Source organism: Carcharodon carcharias, chromosome X, assembly GCF_017639515.1.
Source record: "Carcharodon carcharias isolate sCarCar2 chromosome X, sCarCar2.pri, whole genome shotgun sequence".
NCBI lineage: Eukaryota > Metazoa > Chordata > Chondrichthyes > Lamniformes > Lamnidae > Carcharodon > Carcharodon carcharias.
In genome coordinates, this window is record NC_054507.1 from 12,958,331 (window position 1) to 12,976,065 (window position 17,735).

The following is a 17,735-nucleotide window of genomic DNA, read 5'->3' on the forward strand; positions in this document are numbered from 1 at the left end:
AACTGTGAAATTATCTACCACATTATTAAGCATCATTTAAATAATGCTTCAATAAATCCCCAAATTAAATACAATCAGGAACAATAAAATACTGAAGGTTCAAACAGAGGCCAATGCATCCCTGTCAAGTACGTTAAAGATCCTGTGGAGACTCATGGTAGAACCAGTCATTCTAGCAAATCGAACAAAAGGTTTCCTCCTCATTATCCTGGGCCCTCTAAAGAAAGGTTTTGATCTCTACAGTGCATTTCACAATCTCAGGATGCCCCAAAGTGCTTTACAGCCAGTGAAGTACTTTTGAAGCATAGTTACTGTTGTCATGTACAAAACATGCCAGCCAATTTGTGCACAGCAAGTTCCCACAAACAGCAATGAGATAATAACCAGCATCATCTGTTTCTGAGAGGCTGCTTGAGGGATAAGCATTGGCCAGGACATCAGGGAGAACACCCCTGCTCTTCAAATAGTACCATGCTCTTTCCATCACAGAGGGCAGGCTCGGTTTAGCGTCTCACCTGACAGTGCAGCACTCCCTCACTGCTGCACAGGAGTGTTAGTCTAGATTTTATGCTCAAGTCTCAAGAGGCCTACGTGTAACAGGCTTCTCTGCTTGTTATTGTAAGAAACTGGTATTTGTGGATCTTGTACGAATTCAAAAGCGGCGGGGCGGGGTGGGGTGGGGTGGGGTGGGGTGGGGTGGGGCGGTGGGGGGGGGGTGTCATTTTAACATAAGCTGCCCAACTGGAGGCTGATGGGATAGGATCAACAGCTTATTTGACCCTCTGCTGAAGTCAAAGGTGTAATACGGGTGGTCACCCTGCCAGTTTACCACCAAGCAGGTTTGGTTAAAATTAAACATCCCCCACCCCCACAATGGGTTCAATGGAGAATTAGCTGAAATATATGAGATACAGATCAACCTTTTTGGTGGGGTTAGTCACTTACATACTCTTTTCTAAGGCACTCCTCTTTTCTTCCTCGGTGTCTATTGATGTAATTGATTGCTGTGGAAATCCGTTTGGAGGGTGGGTCAATGAACCCATGGCGCCATCCTGATCAGAGAGGTGGGTGATTGGAGTCTGCACCTGGGAGATACAAGCCCATGAAAGCGTTACTTATATTCCTGCTGCCTCTTCAAACAGCAATAACTTGTGTTTATATGAAGCCTTCCACGTGATAAAATGTCCCAAGGCACTCCACAGGAGTCTTAAAATGCAAAATTCAACACTGACATTTGACATAAGGAGATATATTAGAGCAGACAGGCAAAGGTTTGGTCAGAGAGATAGATTTTTAAGGAGGTTCTTAAAGGAGGACAGCAAGTTTGAGAGACGGAGAGGTTTAGGGAGGTAATCTAGATCTTGAGGCCAAGGGCCAACTGAAGGCAGGGCAGTCAATGGTGGAGCGATTAAAATCAAGGATGCACAAGAGGCCAGAATTAGCGGAGTGTAGAACTATCATAATATCATTCACAAACAGAGACGATGAGAATATCCACCCAAAGTGCTGTGTCCAAAGCTTGGATAGCAACTGCACCGATCAAGCATCCCCATTACCATCTGACTGGTAAAGTCCCAGCCCTGGTTCTAAATTGCCACGTGCTAGGACATTGACCAGTGTCTTGTTTCTTTGCGGACCCACAACCCTCCCACATGCAGCTGAGGTCGCCAACTCCGGTTTGCCGTGCTCCTGGAGGTTTTGTCTGTCACATGATCCCTGCCTCTACTCGCCCCTGCCTGGTCGAACAGCCTTTTATTTCCACTCCCAATATATTTATAACCAATACACAAAATTGTTCACAGAAAACACAACATTTTAAACACTCTGAATGAGTCTTCAATCAGGTGTCTTGACAGTGGTGACTGAATTAATTCCTGAACACTCAAGGACAATCCCGGAGAGTTGACAACCCTGATATTAAGCGAGGGAATCACGTGTGAATCTGCAGTCTCTTGCCTCAGGTCACAAATGCTAGTATTTCTCTTGCTGGAAGAAGCAAACAGTTGTTATGCAGGAGGGGCGATCCCAGCAGCTGCGTTGATAAAGGGGAGACTTTTTTTGGAGCATTAACTTATGCTCCACCCATCTCCGTACTCACACCCAACTGGGGGTGAAAATTCTGCCACACGACTCTTGTCAAAGTCCTTTATTAAAGCTGTGGACCCTCTCAATTTAACAGGGGGATTTCACTACAGTTGTGCTCACTGGGACAACTGGCTCCATAACTGCAGGAGAAAACGTTGAAAGATTCTGCAGTCGGGAGTGGGGAAGGGCAGCTGTGAAGAGAAAGGCAAGGAAAAGATGACAGAGAGAAGGAAAATATACTAACATTGTCTGGCTGCTCCTATGAGTCTTGTGACGGGTGGACCAAAGTTAATGTTTGCCAAAATCTGGAAGGAGGCTAGTGATTCAGGTGAAGGGCTTGTGGCTGAATAACACACAGGATTTGTCAGGTGCTCAGAACTCGGCGCGTGTCAGGATTGTGTATCTCTTTTGATTGATTGACACTAGAATTGTGCGATGAAACAATAAGATAAATCAAGTTGGTCCTCACAGTTGAGTACTGATAATGGTTATGCACTTGAATTGGAAAGGAAGTAATTCATGGTGGCCCACAAGGACCTGTGCAGGGGCCTCAACAATTCACTGCAGTTATTAATGACTTAGGTAACACAACAGGGAGCCTTATATCCAAGTTTGCCAATGACATAAAGACTGGTGGTATGCTAAGCACTGTAGATGGGAGCATAAAAGTACAAAGATATATTGATATATTAAAGTCAGTGGCCAAAACTGTGGCTGGCAGATGGATTTCAGCGTAGGTCACCCCAAAAAAAGAGATAGGCCCGAATACTTTCTTCGAGGGTGGAAAGCTAGGAACAGTGGAGGTCCAAGGAGATTCAAGGGTCCATGTACATGGCTCACTAAAATATATTCATGTATAAAAATAATCAAAAAGGCTAAGGTAATGTTAGGCTTTATAACTAGATAACTATATAACTTTATAACTATAAAGGGGAGGGAGTCTTGCCACAAGCCCTAACTAGTAGGCCACATAGTTGTGTATTCACTGGTTTACTGCATATCTTATATATCTAACTTATCACAGAGCAATGCAAAGGTGACAGCAGTTCAAAATCAACAACAAATTCAATTACAGTATTTACAAATATCTAAGTAATCACAGAATTACAGCACACATGGGCCCGAATTTTCCAGTCGTTGGGCTCGGTGGAAGCGGGCGGGGACTGTCTTGAAGCTGACTGCCACCCGCGATTAGCTCGGCACCGCGGAGGGCTGCCTTGCGTGGATCGCGAGCGGTAGTGCTGAGCACTACCTGTGTAGGCGGGGGGGGTAGGAGGGAGAATCAGGTCCACCGCTCTTTCACGCATGCGCGCAAAAGAGCGCTTCATTCACCTGTGCCTCAGGGAGGTTGAAGCGCTTTTTAAAAAAATATATAAGGACATTAAAAATTTAATGAAACGTGTCCCCTCATGTGACTGTGTCACCTGAGATGGGACATGTTTTTATTTTCAAAATAAAGGTTTTATTTCATCAGTGTTAGCTTTGGGAAACCTTATCCCGCTTGTGGATGAGGTTTCCTAAAAAACGTCAAGGCCGCTTGGCCTTTTCGCCTGCCCGCCAACCCTAAGGTTGGATTGGCAGCATGAAATTCAACTTAATTACCTAGTTAATGCCCCTAATAGTCTTTTCAATTATCGGCGGGCGCACAGCCCACTCTGGCACACGCCTGCCGAGCAAAATATCATGTGAGTTCGTGATGACATCAGAGTGCACGCCTGACATCATCGCGTGTCATTTTACATTCCGGCGTTTCAGGCGTGTGCCTGCCTGCCCACCAAGTGTAAAATTCTGCCCTTGGTCTCAGCCCAGACTCCAGAACCTTCCATGTGATGTCAGTTACTTAATTCTCTAGTTCCACGCGCAGGCTTAAACAATCAAGTAGTGTGAACACAGATGAACAGACTAACATAATCAAAAGCAGATCAATCAAACCGTTGAACACTGCACACATCTAGAGTACTGTGTACAGTTCTGGGCACTGCACCTTGGAAAGTTTATATTGGCTTCGGAAGGAATGCAGCACAGATTCACCAGAATGTTACCAGGATTCCAATTAATTTAACTTAATTATGAGGAGTGGTTACATAAAATATGTTTTTACATCGTAGATGTAAAACATCGTAGGGTAAGGGGTGATTTGATTAAGGTTTTTAGGACTTTGAAAGGAATTGTTAGGATAGGTATTGAGAAACATTTTCCACTGATGAGAGAGTCCAGGATATGGGGACATAACTTCAAAATCAGAGACAGGCATTTCAGGAGAGAAGTTAGCAAACACTTGATAAACACAAGATAGGTGGGAAAGTAAGTTGCCAAGAGAAGGCAGAGAGTCTGTAAAGGTTAGGTTAGTGGGCAAAAATTTGGCAGATGGAATATAATGCAGGAAAATGTGAACTTATCCACTTTGGCAGGAAGAATAGTAAAACAATATACTATTTAAATGAGGAGAGATTGCAGAACTCTGAGGTACAGAGGGATATGGGTATCCTGACACATGAATCACAAAAGGTTAGTGTGCAGATCCAGCAAGTGATTAGGAAGGCAAATGGAATGTTGGTGTTTATTGCAAGGGGAGTGGAATATAAAAGTAGGGAAGATTTACTGCAGCTGTACAGGGTCTTGGTGAGACCACATCTGGAATACTGTGCACAGTTCTGGTCTCCTTATTTGAAAAAATAAATACTTGTGTTGGAAGCAGTTCAGAGAAGGCTCACACAACTCATTCCTGGAATGAAGGGCTTATCTTACGGGGAAAGGTTGAGCAGGTTGGGCCTATACCCATTGGAGTTTAGAGAAATGAGAGGTGATCTCATTGAAACATATAAGATTCTGAGGGGAATCCACAGGGTGGATACTGAGAGGATGTTTCTCCTTGTGGGGGAATCTAGAACCAGGAGACAGTTTAAGAACAAGGGGTCTCACATTTAAGGAGGAGATGTTGAGAAATTTCTCTCTCAGAGAGCCATTAGTCTGTGGAATTCTCTTCCCCAGAAAGCAGTGGAGGCTGGGTCATTGAATATATTGAATATATTGAATATATTGAATACATTCCATTGAATATATATTCCATTGAATATATTCCATTGAATACATTGAATATATTCCAGGCTGAGTTAGATAGATTTTTGATGGACAATGGGTTATGGGAGGCACGCAGGAATATGGAGTTGAGACCACAACCAGACCAGGCATGATCTTATTGAATGGGAGAGCAGGCTCGATGGGCTGAATGGCCTACTCCTGTTCCTAAGTCCCATGTTTCTATGTTTTACTTCTTCACACAACAGGCGACAAAAGTGTGAAAGTCCCTCCCACCAAAAGCAGTAGATACTAACGAATTAATAATTTTGAACCTGAGACTGATAGATTTTTGCTATACAAGGGTATTATTAAAGGACATAGGGTCAGCTGGATGATGGAGTTAGGGTGCAGATCAGTCATGATCTCACTGAAAGGTTGAACAGACTCAAAAGGCTGAATGGCCTTCTCATGCTCCTCATTACTGTTAAGTTTCCATACTGGAATGCACAATGAGCCCCATACTCTCACACTCACGGACTAACTACACACCCACTTACAGACTCCCCTAGCCCCCACCCACACATTCACAAACTGAGCCGTATTGACTCACATTTGCACAGACTGTCACACACACACATACCACGCAGACTCACATCCACCATCTACACACATAGATGCCCCCCGCACATATGCACTGAGCCCCATGTGTACTCATGCACGCACAAACAACCCCTCCCACATGCTCCCACCCCCTCAAACTCACATGTACTGAGTACACCTATCTCACACCTGCACACACTCACAGATCCCCCCACCCTCCATAAACCAAGTACTAATTGGTTGCTCCCTTCTTTAGGCTTAAGAGTAATAAGCAGCGACAAAATAGGAGCAGGGAAAAAGCCATTCAGCCCATCTAATTCATGCTGCCATTCGAGTCCACATAAGGGACTCATTTTGACCACATTCACTTTCCCCTTGCCTTGGCCCTGAGCCTGTAGCCCTTTACTGATAGGAGTGTTCGTACTATTATGGTTGTGCTCTGGGAAGAGTCAGCATGTTTGCAGCTCCTGGGATTAAGTGCATGAATGATCATTATACTTGGCACCACCTCAGACAACAAACTGATCCCTGCTTCTAACCCATTCCTTGAAAACACAGCAGTGTAGTTCATGGTGCATTTAACTTCCTGTTTTCCAATCGGTCGAAGTGCCTGACATGTAAGATACTCCCCAGGTCGACATCAGGATGAACACTGGCTCTGTGTCTGTTTTTCATGGATTATGCCGTTGTGAAATGCCTGATTTTAAAGGTGCTGCATGAATGCAAACTGTTGTTGCTTAATTGAATTACCTGCCCCAATACTTGTGAGGGAGTGAGAGAGAGAGAAGAGAGCAGTTTTTCACTCCGGGTAAGATTCTACCAAGTTTAATGGTTGGACCTGATTCATGCTTTTTAATCTTTCTTTCCTGGCTACAGCCAGCCAGGTTGAGAAGCTGGATGGCTCGAGAGCAAGTAGGTCTGTGGTACTCAGCTACAGCTAGGGAGAGGAGGGAGGGATCAGAAAGTCCAGGGAGAAGAGACGGAAGATTGGGGGCAGTGTTGGGACCAGAGGTTGGTGGGGGGCGGGAGGGGTTACAGAGCGGAGATGTGAAAGGTTGGAGAGGGAGGATTGGAAGGGTTTGAGAGGAGTTTGGAAACGTTTGGAGAGTGGGGAAGAGGGAGGGCCGGGGGAGGGGAAGGGGCAGATCACGGCTCAGGGTGAGGGGATATATCTGATCGCAGTGGGTGGGATCTGGTTAGTTTGGGGGGGGGGGGGGGGGGGTGGGTTGAGGAGCACTCATGATCAGTTCACAAACATTGCTAAAAAGGCAATTAGCTGCTCAATCCAGCCGTCCTCGGCTCCTTTTAGTTGCTGAGCTTCCTGAGACCCTCACTGACCAGAGTTCCATTTAAAATGGAGCGTAAGTGTGAGGCGTACAGCCTCATTAAATTATTTAAATGAGGACTTGCCTCTTGAGAGCAGGTTGGTCACCCAACTCCCCATCCTACTTTTGTTAAAAGTGCAAGTAGTCAAGTTGGAGATGGACTGATTTAGGTTTGAGACTTTTGACAAACTCACCCATTTTGTTCCCCAGGGGGTGCGGGTAGATGCAGTTCCCAATGGTTTAATTGATCTGTCTTTGATTATGTTAGTCTGTTGACTGATCTATGTTTACTGTGCTTGATTGATTAAACCTGGATGTAGCCTCTGAGAGCAAGAGTAAGCAGAAGCTTTCCGAAAGACCTGAGAAACCAGAGCTCTGAACATGTGTGGAGACATCTTGTAATTGAAGAGATAATTTAAAGCATTGTAAATAAATCTGTTGTTGACCTAGAACGAGCGTCATCTCTCTGAGGCAAATCAGATATATCGCTGGAAAACAACACATGTCGAAGCTTTGCGTCTTGCACTCATCAGGACATTTGCAAGAATTCCATAGGTAAAGGGAACAACAATTTATATCTCATGAGAAGAGAGTGTTGATTGGTTGGCAAGTGGACTCTGATTGGTAGAGGTGTTGCCATGGAGAATGCACCAGTTAACTGATGACTGAAAGTCCACTTGCCAACCAATCAGCATTCTCTTCTCATGAAGTGTAAATTGTTGTTCCCTTTACATTCAGTATTCTTGTGAATGTTGGGATGAGTGCAAGACAAATCACTCCAACAGGTGTCTTTTTTTAGTGATACTCAGGTTCTATACTACCAAACGACGATAAATCAGGTATATAGAATATATAACTAACTGACAAATACACAGCATGGGGGTGGGGTTAAAATTCCTCCCATTGCATTAGAAGTGGACAGCCTGAGCAGAATGTTGCTCAGGACTCGACTGCACTTTAAGGAGCTCGTCAGTCAGCTGTCTGCTGTGCCCCGCTGTTTTGGAGGCCTCATACTCATAAGGCTGTACCAGCACTGTACTCCTGTTTCACTCGCCATCCGAGACTGGCACTCGAAGCGGGTTGGGCACTGACAGTGTTGGAAATGGAATGAATAAGTCAGAGATAAAAGCAGCGATATAGTGCAGTGTTCAGAGTGTGAGCATTCTGAGCAGACAGGGAGATGCTTAAACTGGAGGTCAGTAATGAGCAGCACCACCCTACAGTACAGTACACAAGGCCCATGCTGATTTTTCAATTGTTTGGACACCAGCCAAAGGAACACAGGAACAGGAGGAGGCCGTTCAGCCCCTCAAACCTGTTCCACCCTTAAATTAGATCATGTCTAATTTGGCTCCATTTTGAAATTTTCAACAGCTTTGTGGGGGAGAGAGTTCTAGATTTCCACCCACTTTGTATGAGGAAGTGCTTCCTGACATCAAGAGTTCAAGCCTCCACGCAGGGGAACATTGATTGCTTACATTCCACTGCAAATATAAACTGGATAGTTCTTGCAACTTCCCTTTAAATCAAATTGGAATACGTCAAATCACTTTCTGTAGTCAGAAACATTTACTTAACATCTTGAATGGAGAGACATATCCCAGCTTCACAGAAGCATGGAGAAAAGGAACAGATTCTGGGATATGCATATGGACTGAGGCAAGAGCAGAGGCGCATGATGTTATGGAAGCGCAAGTGACCGTTTTTTGTGATGGAAGTGGGGTCCGAACCTCAGTTGGAGTCCTTTTGTTGCCTCTTAGCACCAAATGACTATTTAGTGTCGAACAATCGTGGCCTGAACCCAGAATTCTCTCTCAACTCAATGCACCACACATTGATCATTGTCCAACCATTCCTTAAATTCACTCAAAGGCAACAGTCACTGTAAGAGATAACTCCTCTCATATTAGCATTTCTGCAAAATAGTTTTCATTCAAAAATGCTGTGTCGTCAAAACGGATGATGAATAATTCAACATGAACGAGTTGCAAATTTGGCAAATCAGCCATTTTATTTGCAACTGGAAGAAACCTTGCTCCAAGCAAAGCCTTGATCCAAGGATGAAAGATCCTTGGCAGACAAATTGGCAAATTGAATCCTGGCCTAGTTTGCAATTTTATCACAAGTTGTGTTGCTCTGCCAAAGGTAAAGAGGCAAAAAAAAAAGAATTGTCAGGGAATATATTTACTCTTTAACATTCCTTTTCTGATTCTCAACTTTATACTCGGCACAGAAGCGGGTGTACCTTCAAAAGTGTCAACTGGTGTAATTTAAGGCTTAGGGTTGCAAGAAACTTTTGTTGGTTTTGAGTGGGGTAGCAGAATTGGTTATATTTAAGGATCCAGACTGCAGGAGTAAATCTATTAAGAACATATGGACACAGAGCAGGAATAGGCTATATGGCCCCATCCATTCCAGGCATTAGTCTGGTAAACTTTCTCTGAACTGCCTCCAACGCAAATCTTGGTTTTCTGACTGTATGCTCCCAGGGATTGTAGATTGAGAATTTGCACATGTATATCCTACGATATTTTGCCCATTTTGAGGTGCCATCTTGGAAAAGATGACTTCCGATGAAAAGCACTACATTCCGGTGTAATAAGCGATAAATACTTGATTGCAGCTGAGGCACAAGCTTTGACCAAAAACCATGAGGAGAGAGGGAAGGGAGGAGGATGGCATGGGTACAAGTTGCTGTGATGTGTGCTTCTGGTGGTTGGGGCTCTGTACGGTAACCCCTGTTCAGAAAAGTTATTCACAAACGTTTCTTGAAATAAGATTGTCTTCCCTGTAGCTGTACTTTAGAAAGTCTGAGGCACATCAGTAAGGGGAGAGATGGAGAGATCTATTTGAGGCACACGGGCCTTGAGACCTGTTAACACCAAGAACCCTGGACCCACTCCCTTGCCCCTCATAAAATGGATGCCCAAGTGTTCAATATGTTGGGCTGTGTGTTAAAGGAATAGCACATGATTTAGTTTTAACTGAGTTCTCCAAGGGCACTGTGGAGAAATGCAATACTGGGATACACAGACCAGGCAGATTCCAGGTTTAAACGGTGGCCTGTGTGAAAAAGAAAGAAAAAGACTTGCGTTTCTATAGCACCTGTCACAACCTCAGGATGTCCCAAAATGCTTTACAGCCAATGAAGTACTTTTGAAGTGCAGTCATTGTTGTAATGTAGAAAACCCAACAGCCAATTTGTGCACAGCAAGCTCCCACAAACATAGAAACATAGAAACTAGGAGCAGGAGTAGGCCATTCAGCCCTTCGAGCCTGCTCCGCCATTCATTATGATCATGGCTGATCATCCAACTCAATATCCTGCTCCCGCTTTCTCCCCATATCTTTTGATCCCTTTCGCCCCAAGAGCTATATCTAACTCCTTGAAAACATACAATGTTCTGGCCTCAACTACTTTCTGTGGTAACAAATTCCACAGGCTCACCACTCTCTGGGTGAAGAAATTTCTCCTCATCTCACAAACAGCAATGCAGTAATAACCAGATTATCTGTTTGTGTGATGTTGATTGAGGTATAAATATTGGTCAAGACACTGGGGAGAACTCCCCTGAACTGCTTCCAATAGTGTCACCGAATCTTTTACATCCACCTGAGAGGACAGGCAGTCTCAGCTTAACATCTCATCTGAAAGATGGCACCTCCAACGGTGTAGCACTCCCCCAGTACTTCACTGGAGTGTCAGCCGAGATATTTGTGCTCAAGCCTCTGGAGTGTATCGGCAACCTTCTAAGGACTCCAGTGAAAGTTCACCGTAAGCCAGGATTGCCAACCCTCCAGGACTGAAGATTAATCCCCTCGACACTGCTTAAATATGGGAGCAAAATCAGAGGGGCATTGAGAAAGGTGTGTTTATTATTAATTTTCTCTGAACACGTTCATTTATTAGTCATAAAAATATTGGAGATGGGGAGAAAAAGGCTGACTGGGTGAGGTGCTTGGAGGTGGGAGATGACATGATGAAACCTCCAGGAATACCAGAGTTGCCAAGCTGATTAGTAGCTTCATTCTGGCTTTATTCTTGCTTTGCCTGGCCATTGCTACAGCTCCTCCTCCTAGTTATGACCTCACTACTATCACTAATCAGGGTTTACAAACAAAGTTTAAGGCTCCAGTGTTTGAATTCAATGTGTCAATGCTCAAAGAGTCAGCTGCATTGCGCTCTGACAAATGTGCCATTTTACCTGGTAACTACAGGCCTCTCTGCACCCGCAGTGAGGCCTTGATTGGGCCTGTGAGGGCCGGACATGAGCTGCAGGATTATCCCAATGGCACATAATGTGTAGGAGTAAGGGCCTTCATGATTTGACGTGGAAATTTTTATTTTAACTGGAATTCTCTAAGTAACAGCGCATTATATCAACGCGAGGAGAATAGCAGCCCAGCCCATCTTTCGATTAGGCCCTTCACAGCCTTCCAGGCTCAACAGCTCCCACTGTTAGCAATGATTCTATTGTTGCCATTCACACCTCCTCTGGACCCATTTTTTTGTTTCTTGTCCCATTATCACCCCTTTCTGCCTTGCACCATGAACATTTTTGTCCTTTACTCTCTCCTGTCCTCCGCTCTATCACAGATCTAACCGCTTGTTCTTTCCTCCCCTCACCTGCCCTTTCCCCACCTCTGCACTTGCTTAATAAGAGTTAAATCTCTAAATCCTTTCAGTTCTGATAAAGACTCACAGACTTGAAACGTAAGGTCAGTTTCTCCCTCTACAGATGCTGCCAGACCTGTTGAGTGCTAGGCAGCATTTTCTGATTTGATTATACAAATGCATTGGGGGTCTATAATGCAACTAAATTGGCTGCCCCAGACCAGCACACCTTTGGTTAGGCCTCTGACTCACAAGGAACTACCTGTTCGAAAATGCAACAAATTCCCAGACGCTCATATTAGGATTGTGCTTGCAGCCAGAGCTTAACTTTGATTTGAACTCTGGATACTATCCTTTCAACCTCTCATCAATAATTTATAACTTTTACAATGGAGGCATTTTGTCCCATTAGACTCTTGCAACATTAATGACTTCTTAATGGACTGAGAGCTTGAATGCCCTCTCTAGAGGAGGCAGTCGAGCGGCCCCTATATGTTTGAGTTTTAGTTTCTCAGACAGATATGCTATTTGTTGGACTTATATGCACTTAGTCATTGCTTTTAAACTGGATTCAATGGGTGCCTGGCACGACACAGAGTAGGGGGACTCAGATTTTCCACTTAATTTCAGATAATACTGGCCTAAGAAATAAAGCAGGGTCTCATAGCAACATGATAAGAATATTAGATATTAGCCTTGACTCCTGGCATCAAATAGGCACAACGCATACCCATTTAGCAGAGGCTCAGCCTGTGCCAAATCCTGAGTTCCCACCTAAAACAGGCATTATAATCCCTTTAAATATGACACTGAGGGGCCTAATGCCTATTGAAGGACACTATGAGCTATTAGTTCTCCACTTTGGGCCTACCCTGCCTCAGGATACTTGAGCGGCCCCTGTGGCCATCAGTGCTTTTAAAAAAATTAATGGAAACTACCTTTTTGTGGAACCAGGAGCAGCAGGTGTGCTTGCCCCATGCTCCTGGCAATCGCTGCCCCTCCCCCCCTCCACATCGGCCCAACCAAGCCCCTCATAGAACCTAACCTGAGGGTCAATGTCGACAGGACTGAACTTTTAGCTGTTTCGGTTAATGCTGCAAGATGGTTGGTCCCTTATTTTCATATGCAAATTGAGTGCTTCAGGCATGGGTAAGAGATGCCTTTTGTTTGTCCTACCCCAAATTGGCGGGAGGCATACGTCAGGTCCGGTGTGAGCGTATACTTCCTGCCTGCCATTTTGGAACCTTAGGAGGCCACATAGCGCCTGAAAAATGAGATCTCCTTGACCCAATTTAACCCCATGCGATCTTGTGGAGTAAAAGTGACTATTAAGGGGATAGAAAGAGTTTTTTAAACAAGGACGCAGGCTGAAACTAGAAAAAAGTCACTTTAGGAACATAGGGACATAAGATCATAGGACTTATGAGCAGGAGTAGGCCATTCGGCCCCTCGAGCGTGCTCCACCATTCAATAAGATCATGGTTGATCTGATTGTGGTCTCAATTCCACTTTCCTGTCTGTTCCCCATAAGCCTTGACTCCCTTGTCAATCAAGAATCTATCTAACTCAGCCTTGAATAAATGTAATGACTCAGCCTCCATTGCTTTCTGGGGAAGAGAATTCCACAGTCTAACAACCCTTTGGCAGAAACAAATTCTCCTCATCTCCGTCGTAAAAGGGAGGCCCCTTAAACTGTGCCGCCAGTTCTAGTCTCCCCCACAAGGGGAAACATCCTTCGGGTATCCACCCTGTCAAGACCCCTCAGGATCTTATATGTTTCAATATGACCACCTCTCATTCTTCTAAACTCTAATGGATACAGGCCCAACCTGTCCAACCTTTCCTGATAAGATAACCCCTTCATTCCAGGAATGAGTCAATTGAACCTTCTCTGAACTGCTCCGAATGCAATCATATATATTTTTTTACAAATAAGGAGACCAAAACATTTTACTCCATCTGCCAAATTTTTGCCCACTCACTTAACCTGTCTTTGAAGACTCTCTACCTCCTCTTGACAACTTACTTTCCTATCTATCTTGGTGTCATCAGCAAATTTAGCTACCATACATTCGTTCCCTTCATCTAAATTATTGATATAGATTGCAAATAGTTGGGACCCCAGCACTGATCCCTGTGGCACTCCACTAGTTACAGCTTATCAACCTGAAAAAGACCCATTTATCCCTACTCTTTGCTTCCAGCTGGTCCTGGGGACTTGTCAGTCTTTAGGTCTGGTTTTCCCAGTACCTTTTCCCTGGAGATGGTGCTTGTGTTAAGCTCCTCCTGCCGGTTCACCGCTTGATTTTCAAGTATCTTTGAGAAGTTTTCTAAGGGCAGGATTTTACCGTTGGCGTGTGGGAGTGGGCCTGACACACTGACGGGTAAAATGACATTGTGTGCGCACCCGCCGAACTGTTAAAGGCCTATTAAGGCCATTAAAAAAGCAATTAAACATGTTAAGAACACTGCCCGTCTAGGCTTAAGGTTGGGGGGGGGGTGGTGCGGGTTGGGGGGGGTGCAGGTGAAGAGCCCAAGCGGCCTTCAAGTTTTTCAGGAAACCTCATCCACAGGCAGGATGAGGTTTCCTGAAGGTTTTATTAAATAAATAAATAACGGTTGCAAACTTCACAAACATGTCCCAGCTCATGTGACACTGTCACATGAGGGGACATGTTTAAATAATTTTTTACTTTATTTATTAAAAGTTCTATTATCTACTTCATCTCCCTGAGGCAGCTCCCTGCTCGATCGCATTACGCTGGGCGGGCCTTAATTGGCACCATTTCCTTGTTTTCCATGATCGATTCCCCAGACTCACTCTCTAGAGGACCAACACTAGCTTTAGTTACTCTTCTCCTATTTAAGTACTTGCCGAGACTCTTACTATTTGTTTTTATAGTACTAGCTAGCTTTCTCTCATCCTCCGCTTTTTCCCTCTTTATTTTTTTTTAAGTCATTCTTTGCTGGTTCTTAAAATCTGACCAACTGTCTGAACTATCAATAATCTTTGCAGATTTGTACAATGTTTCTTTCACTTTGGTATTATCCTTAACTTCCTTATTTAGCCATGGATGACATCAGGAGATTTGCCTTCCCAGAAAGAGTGATCATCATGTGCAGATGGAAGCAAAACCTCTGGAATCATTAAGTAACAATTGGATGCTACATCTCCTTGCCTGGATGAACTAAATGGCCTAAATAGTCTCTCTCATCCTTAGCTATCTTGCAATCTTGGACCGAGGATCACACAAACCATTGTGCTCCCTCATAGAATCATAGAGGTCTACAGCACAGAAAAAGGCCCTTCGGCCCATCGACTTGGTGCCAGTCAAACAAGTACCTAACTATTCTAGTCCCATTTTCCAGCTCTAGGCCCACAGCCTTGTACGCCATGGCATCGCAAGTGCACATCCAAATACTTCTTAAATGTTATGAGGGTTTCTGCCTCTACCACCCTTTCAGGCAGTGAGTTCCAGATTCCCACCTCCCTCTGGGTGAAAAAATTCTTCCTCACATCCCCTCTAAACCTCCTGTCCCTTACCTTAAATCTATGCCCCCTGGTTATTGATCCCTCCACCAAGGGGTAAAGTTCCTTCCTGTCTACCCTATCTATGCCCCTCATAATTTTATACACCTCAATCATGTCCCCCCTCAATCTCCTCTGCTCCAGGGAAAATAACCCCAGTCTATCCAATCTCTCCTCATAACTAGAACTCTCCAGCCCAGGCGACATCCTGGTAAATCTCCTCGCAACTCTCTCTAGTGCAATCACATCCTTCCTATAACGTGGATTCTAGAACTGCACGCAATATTCTAGCTGTGGCCTAACCAGCGTTTTATACAGTTCCACCATAACCTCCCTGCTCTTATAGTCTATGCCTTGGCTAATAAACGCAAGTATCCCATATGCCTTCTTAACCACCTTATCTACCTGTCCCGCTACCTTAAGGGACCTGTGGACATGCACACCAAGGTCCCTCTGATCCACAGTACTTCCCAGGGTCCTACCATTCATTGTGTATCCCCATGCCTTGTTTGTCCTGCCCAAGCGCATCACCTCACACTTATCCATATTAAATTCTGAAGCATTTGATTACCTCAGTCCTTGAATCTCACTTCTAACCAGTTTTTTTTTCTCCAGCTGTGAAGGGGTTAACTGACACGCCATCCCTGCTTTTGCCGGAGACTTTTCCACATAGTCATTACTCTGTGTGGTGCGTAGAATCACCTCAGGGATGGCGTTTCTCACTGTGTGGTCAGCTAACTGCCACGCCATGTAACACATACACTGGCTGCAATTACCAGATGGATTAATAGACACTGTAATTACACATAAAGTCTTAGGTAGTAAACGTAGCTAATATCACCTTTAAAAGGAGAAAACTACCATTCATACATGACATACATCACTTGTAACTGGAAGTCATTCATCATTTATTGAGCCCCTACAAACACTTTCAGCACACAGTTGTAAGAATCTGGCACTAGATGTGCGGTTGAGGGGAGTTGTTGAGCTGTTTGGGCTGGGACCTACCTGAGTTGTGCCATCATTCACGCAGAGAATAGTGGCGGTCGCCCAGGCCTGTGTCGGGAGCACAGAGGTGGGACGTTTCCTGGCCCTGTGAGCCCAACCCGAGAAAAAGAGGCCCATGTGGTGGGATATTTGTTCTGGCGGGAGGTTGGAGGGTCGGCGGCTGGGTTAGAAGCTGCACGTGGAATGAGCGCTGAGGCTGCCGGGTGCAGAGGCAGCCTTGATGGAAGGCCTGCCTCTGTGGACGGCCACTTTGCTGAAATTATTGGAAGAATGGTCAAAACAGAAAACAACCCTCCAGCTCTCACCCCTCACCTTCCTCATACTCCCCATGCCCCATCCATGCCAACCCAAGCCACACATGCCCCCACCCCCTCCTATGCCCCCTCACACCCCATTTGCCACCCTATGCCCCCCTACCTGCCCCCATGACCCCTCATACCCCCTACACCAACCCACGCCCTCACCCATCCCCATGGCCCTTTAAAGCCCCTATGCCAACTTAGTGCCAACCCATGCCCCCCCACCCACCACTCTTTGCCCTTACCCCTCCATGTCAACTCATCAAGTATCCACCATCGGCAGACCTCAGGAGCCATACTGACATAAAACAAAATTGTCTATTGATGGTGTCGCTATTTTTTTTTAAAAAACACTATCATTGATAAAAAAAAACATTCAGTACATTGAAATTCCTTCAACTAATCTCTTGTGAAATCAAACATTCCTATTCTATAACCACAAGGCGCTGTCAATCAAACTGCTACCTTAACAGACACCCCCACTATGATAATGTTAGGTTGTAAGATCAGTCATGCAGCACAAATCTTATGCTAGGCCCCACGCCTATGTTAACAGAGTGAAATATCAACCACTGATTTTTTAAAAAAGGCCATACATTTAAAAAAATTAAAGCCAAGCAGAGTTAAATCCCTTGACAGCTTTGACAGTTCCAATGATTTTATGCACTTTTTACGCACATTCATGTCTACTTTCCAAAGGGCATCTGACCTATCCCAAAGATTGCCTTAGCTCTCCCAAAGGTATCTCAGGACCATATCCAAAGGGGTACCTTACCTCTCCAAAAGGGTACCCTGGCTATCCAAACAAATCCGCAAGGTTCAGACCTGCCCTGGCCAGGTCTAATCTGCACACTTTGGGTTTCAGACATCTACTGCATCAAAATCACACATGAGTGGAGGCAGCTGCTGATTTATACAGGCAGCTGCCTTCGGGGATAATGTGCGATTTATAACCTCCCCCCACCCCTGCAAAAATGGCAGAGTCTGGGTTTGGGGGCGGAACATCCAGATTCGGGCCTCTGCCAGAATTTTTGTATAAATGGAAAGTCTCTCCATCCATGCAAAAATTCAGACCCCTCTATCAGACATTGAGAACAGCACAGCAATGATACTGGATAGCATGGCACTGGAGGCAAAGGGCAGACTTACATTTATATAGCCCCTTTTACAACCTCAGGAAGTCCCAAAGAGCTTTTCAGCCAACGATGCAACGTTTTCAAGTGCCATCACTGTGGTAATGTAGGAAATGGAGC

The 17,735-nt window shown here is 44.8% G+C and overlaps 1 protein-coding gene across 6 annotated transcripts in view; it reads right to left on the reverse strand.

Moving 5' to 3' along the window:
- The window catches only part of LOC121273298 (rho guanine nucleotide exchange factor 25-like), a 525,914-nt gene that overhangs the window by 151,726 nt on the left and 356,453 nt on the right, over positions 1-17,735 (reverse strand). For all 6 annotated transcript variants that reach the window (XM_041180385.1, XM_041180386.1, XM_041180384.1 and 3 more), the window contains one exon: positions 946-1,085. In XM_041180385.1, coding sequence (XP_041036319.1) covers positions 946-1,085 — 140 coding nt within the window. The remainder of the gene's footprint in view (positions 1-945; positions 1,086-17,735) is intronic.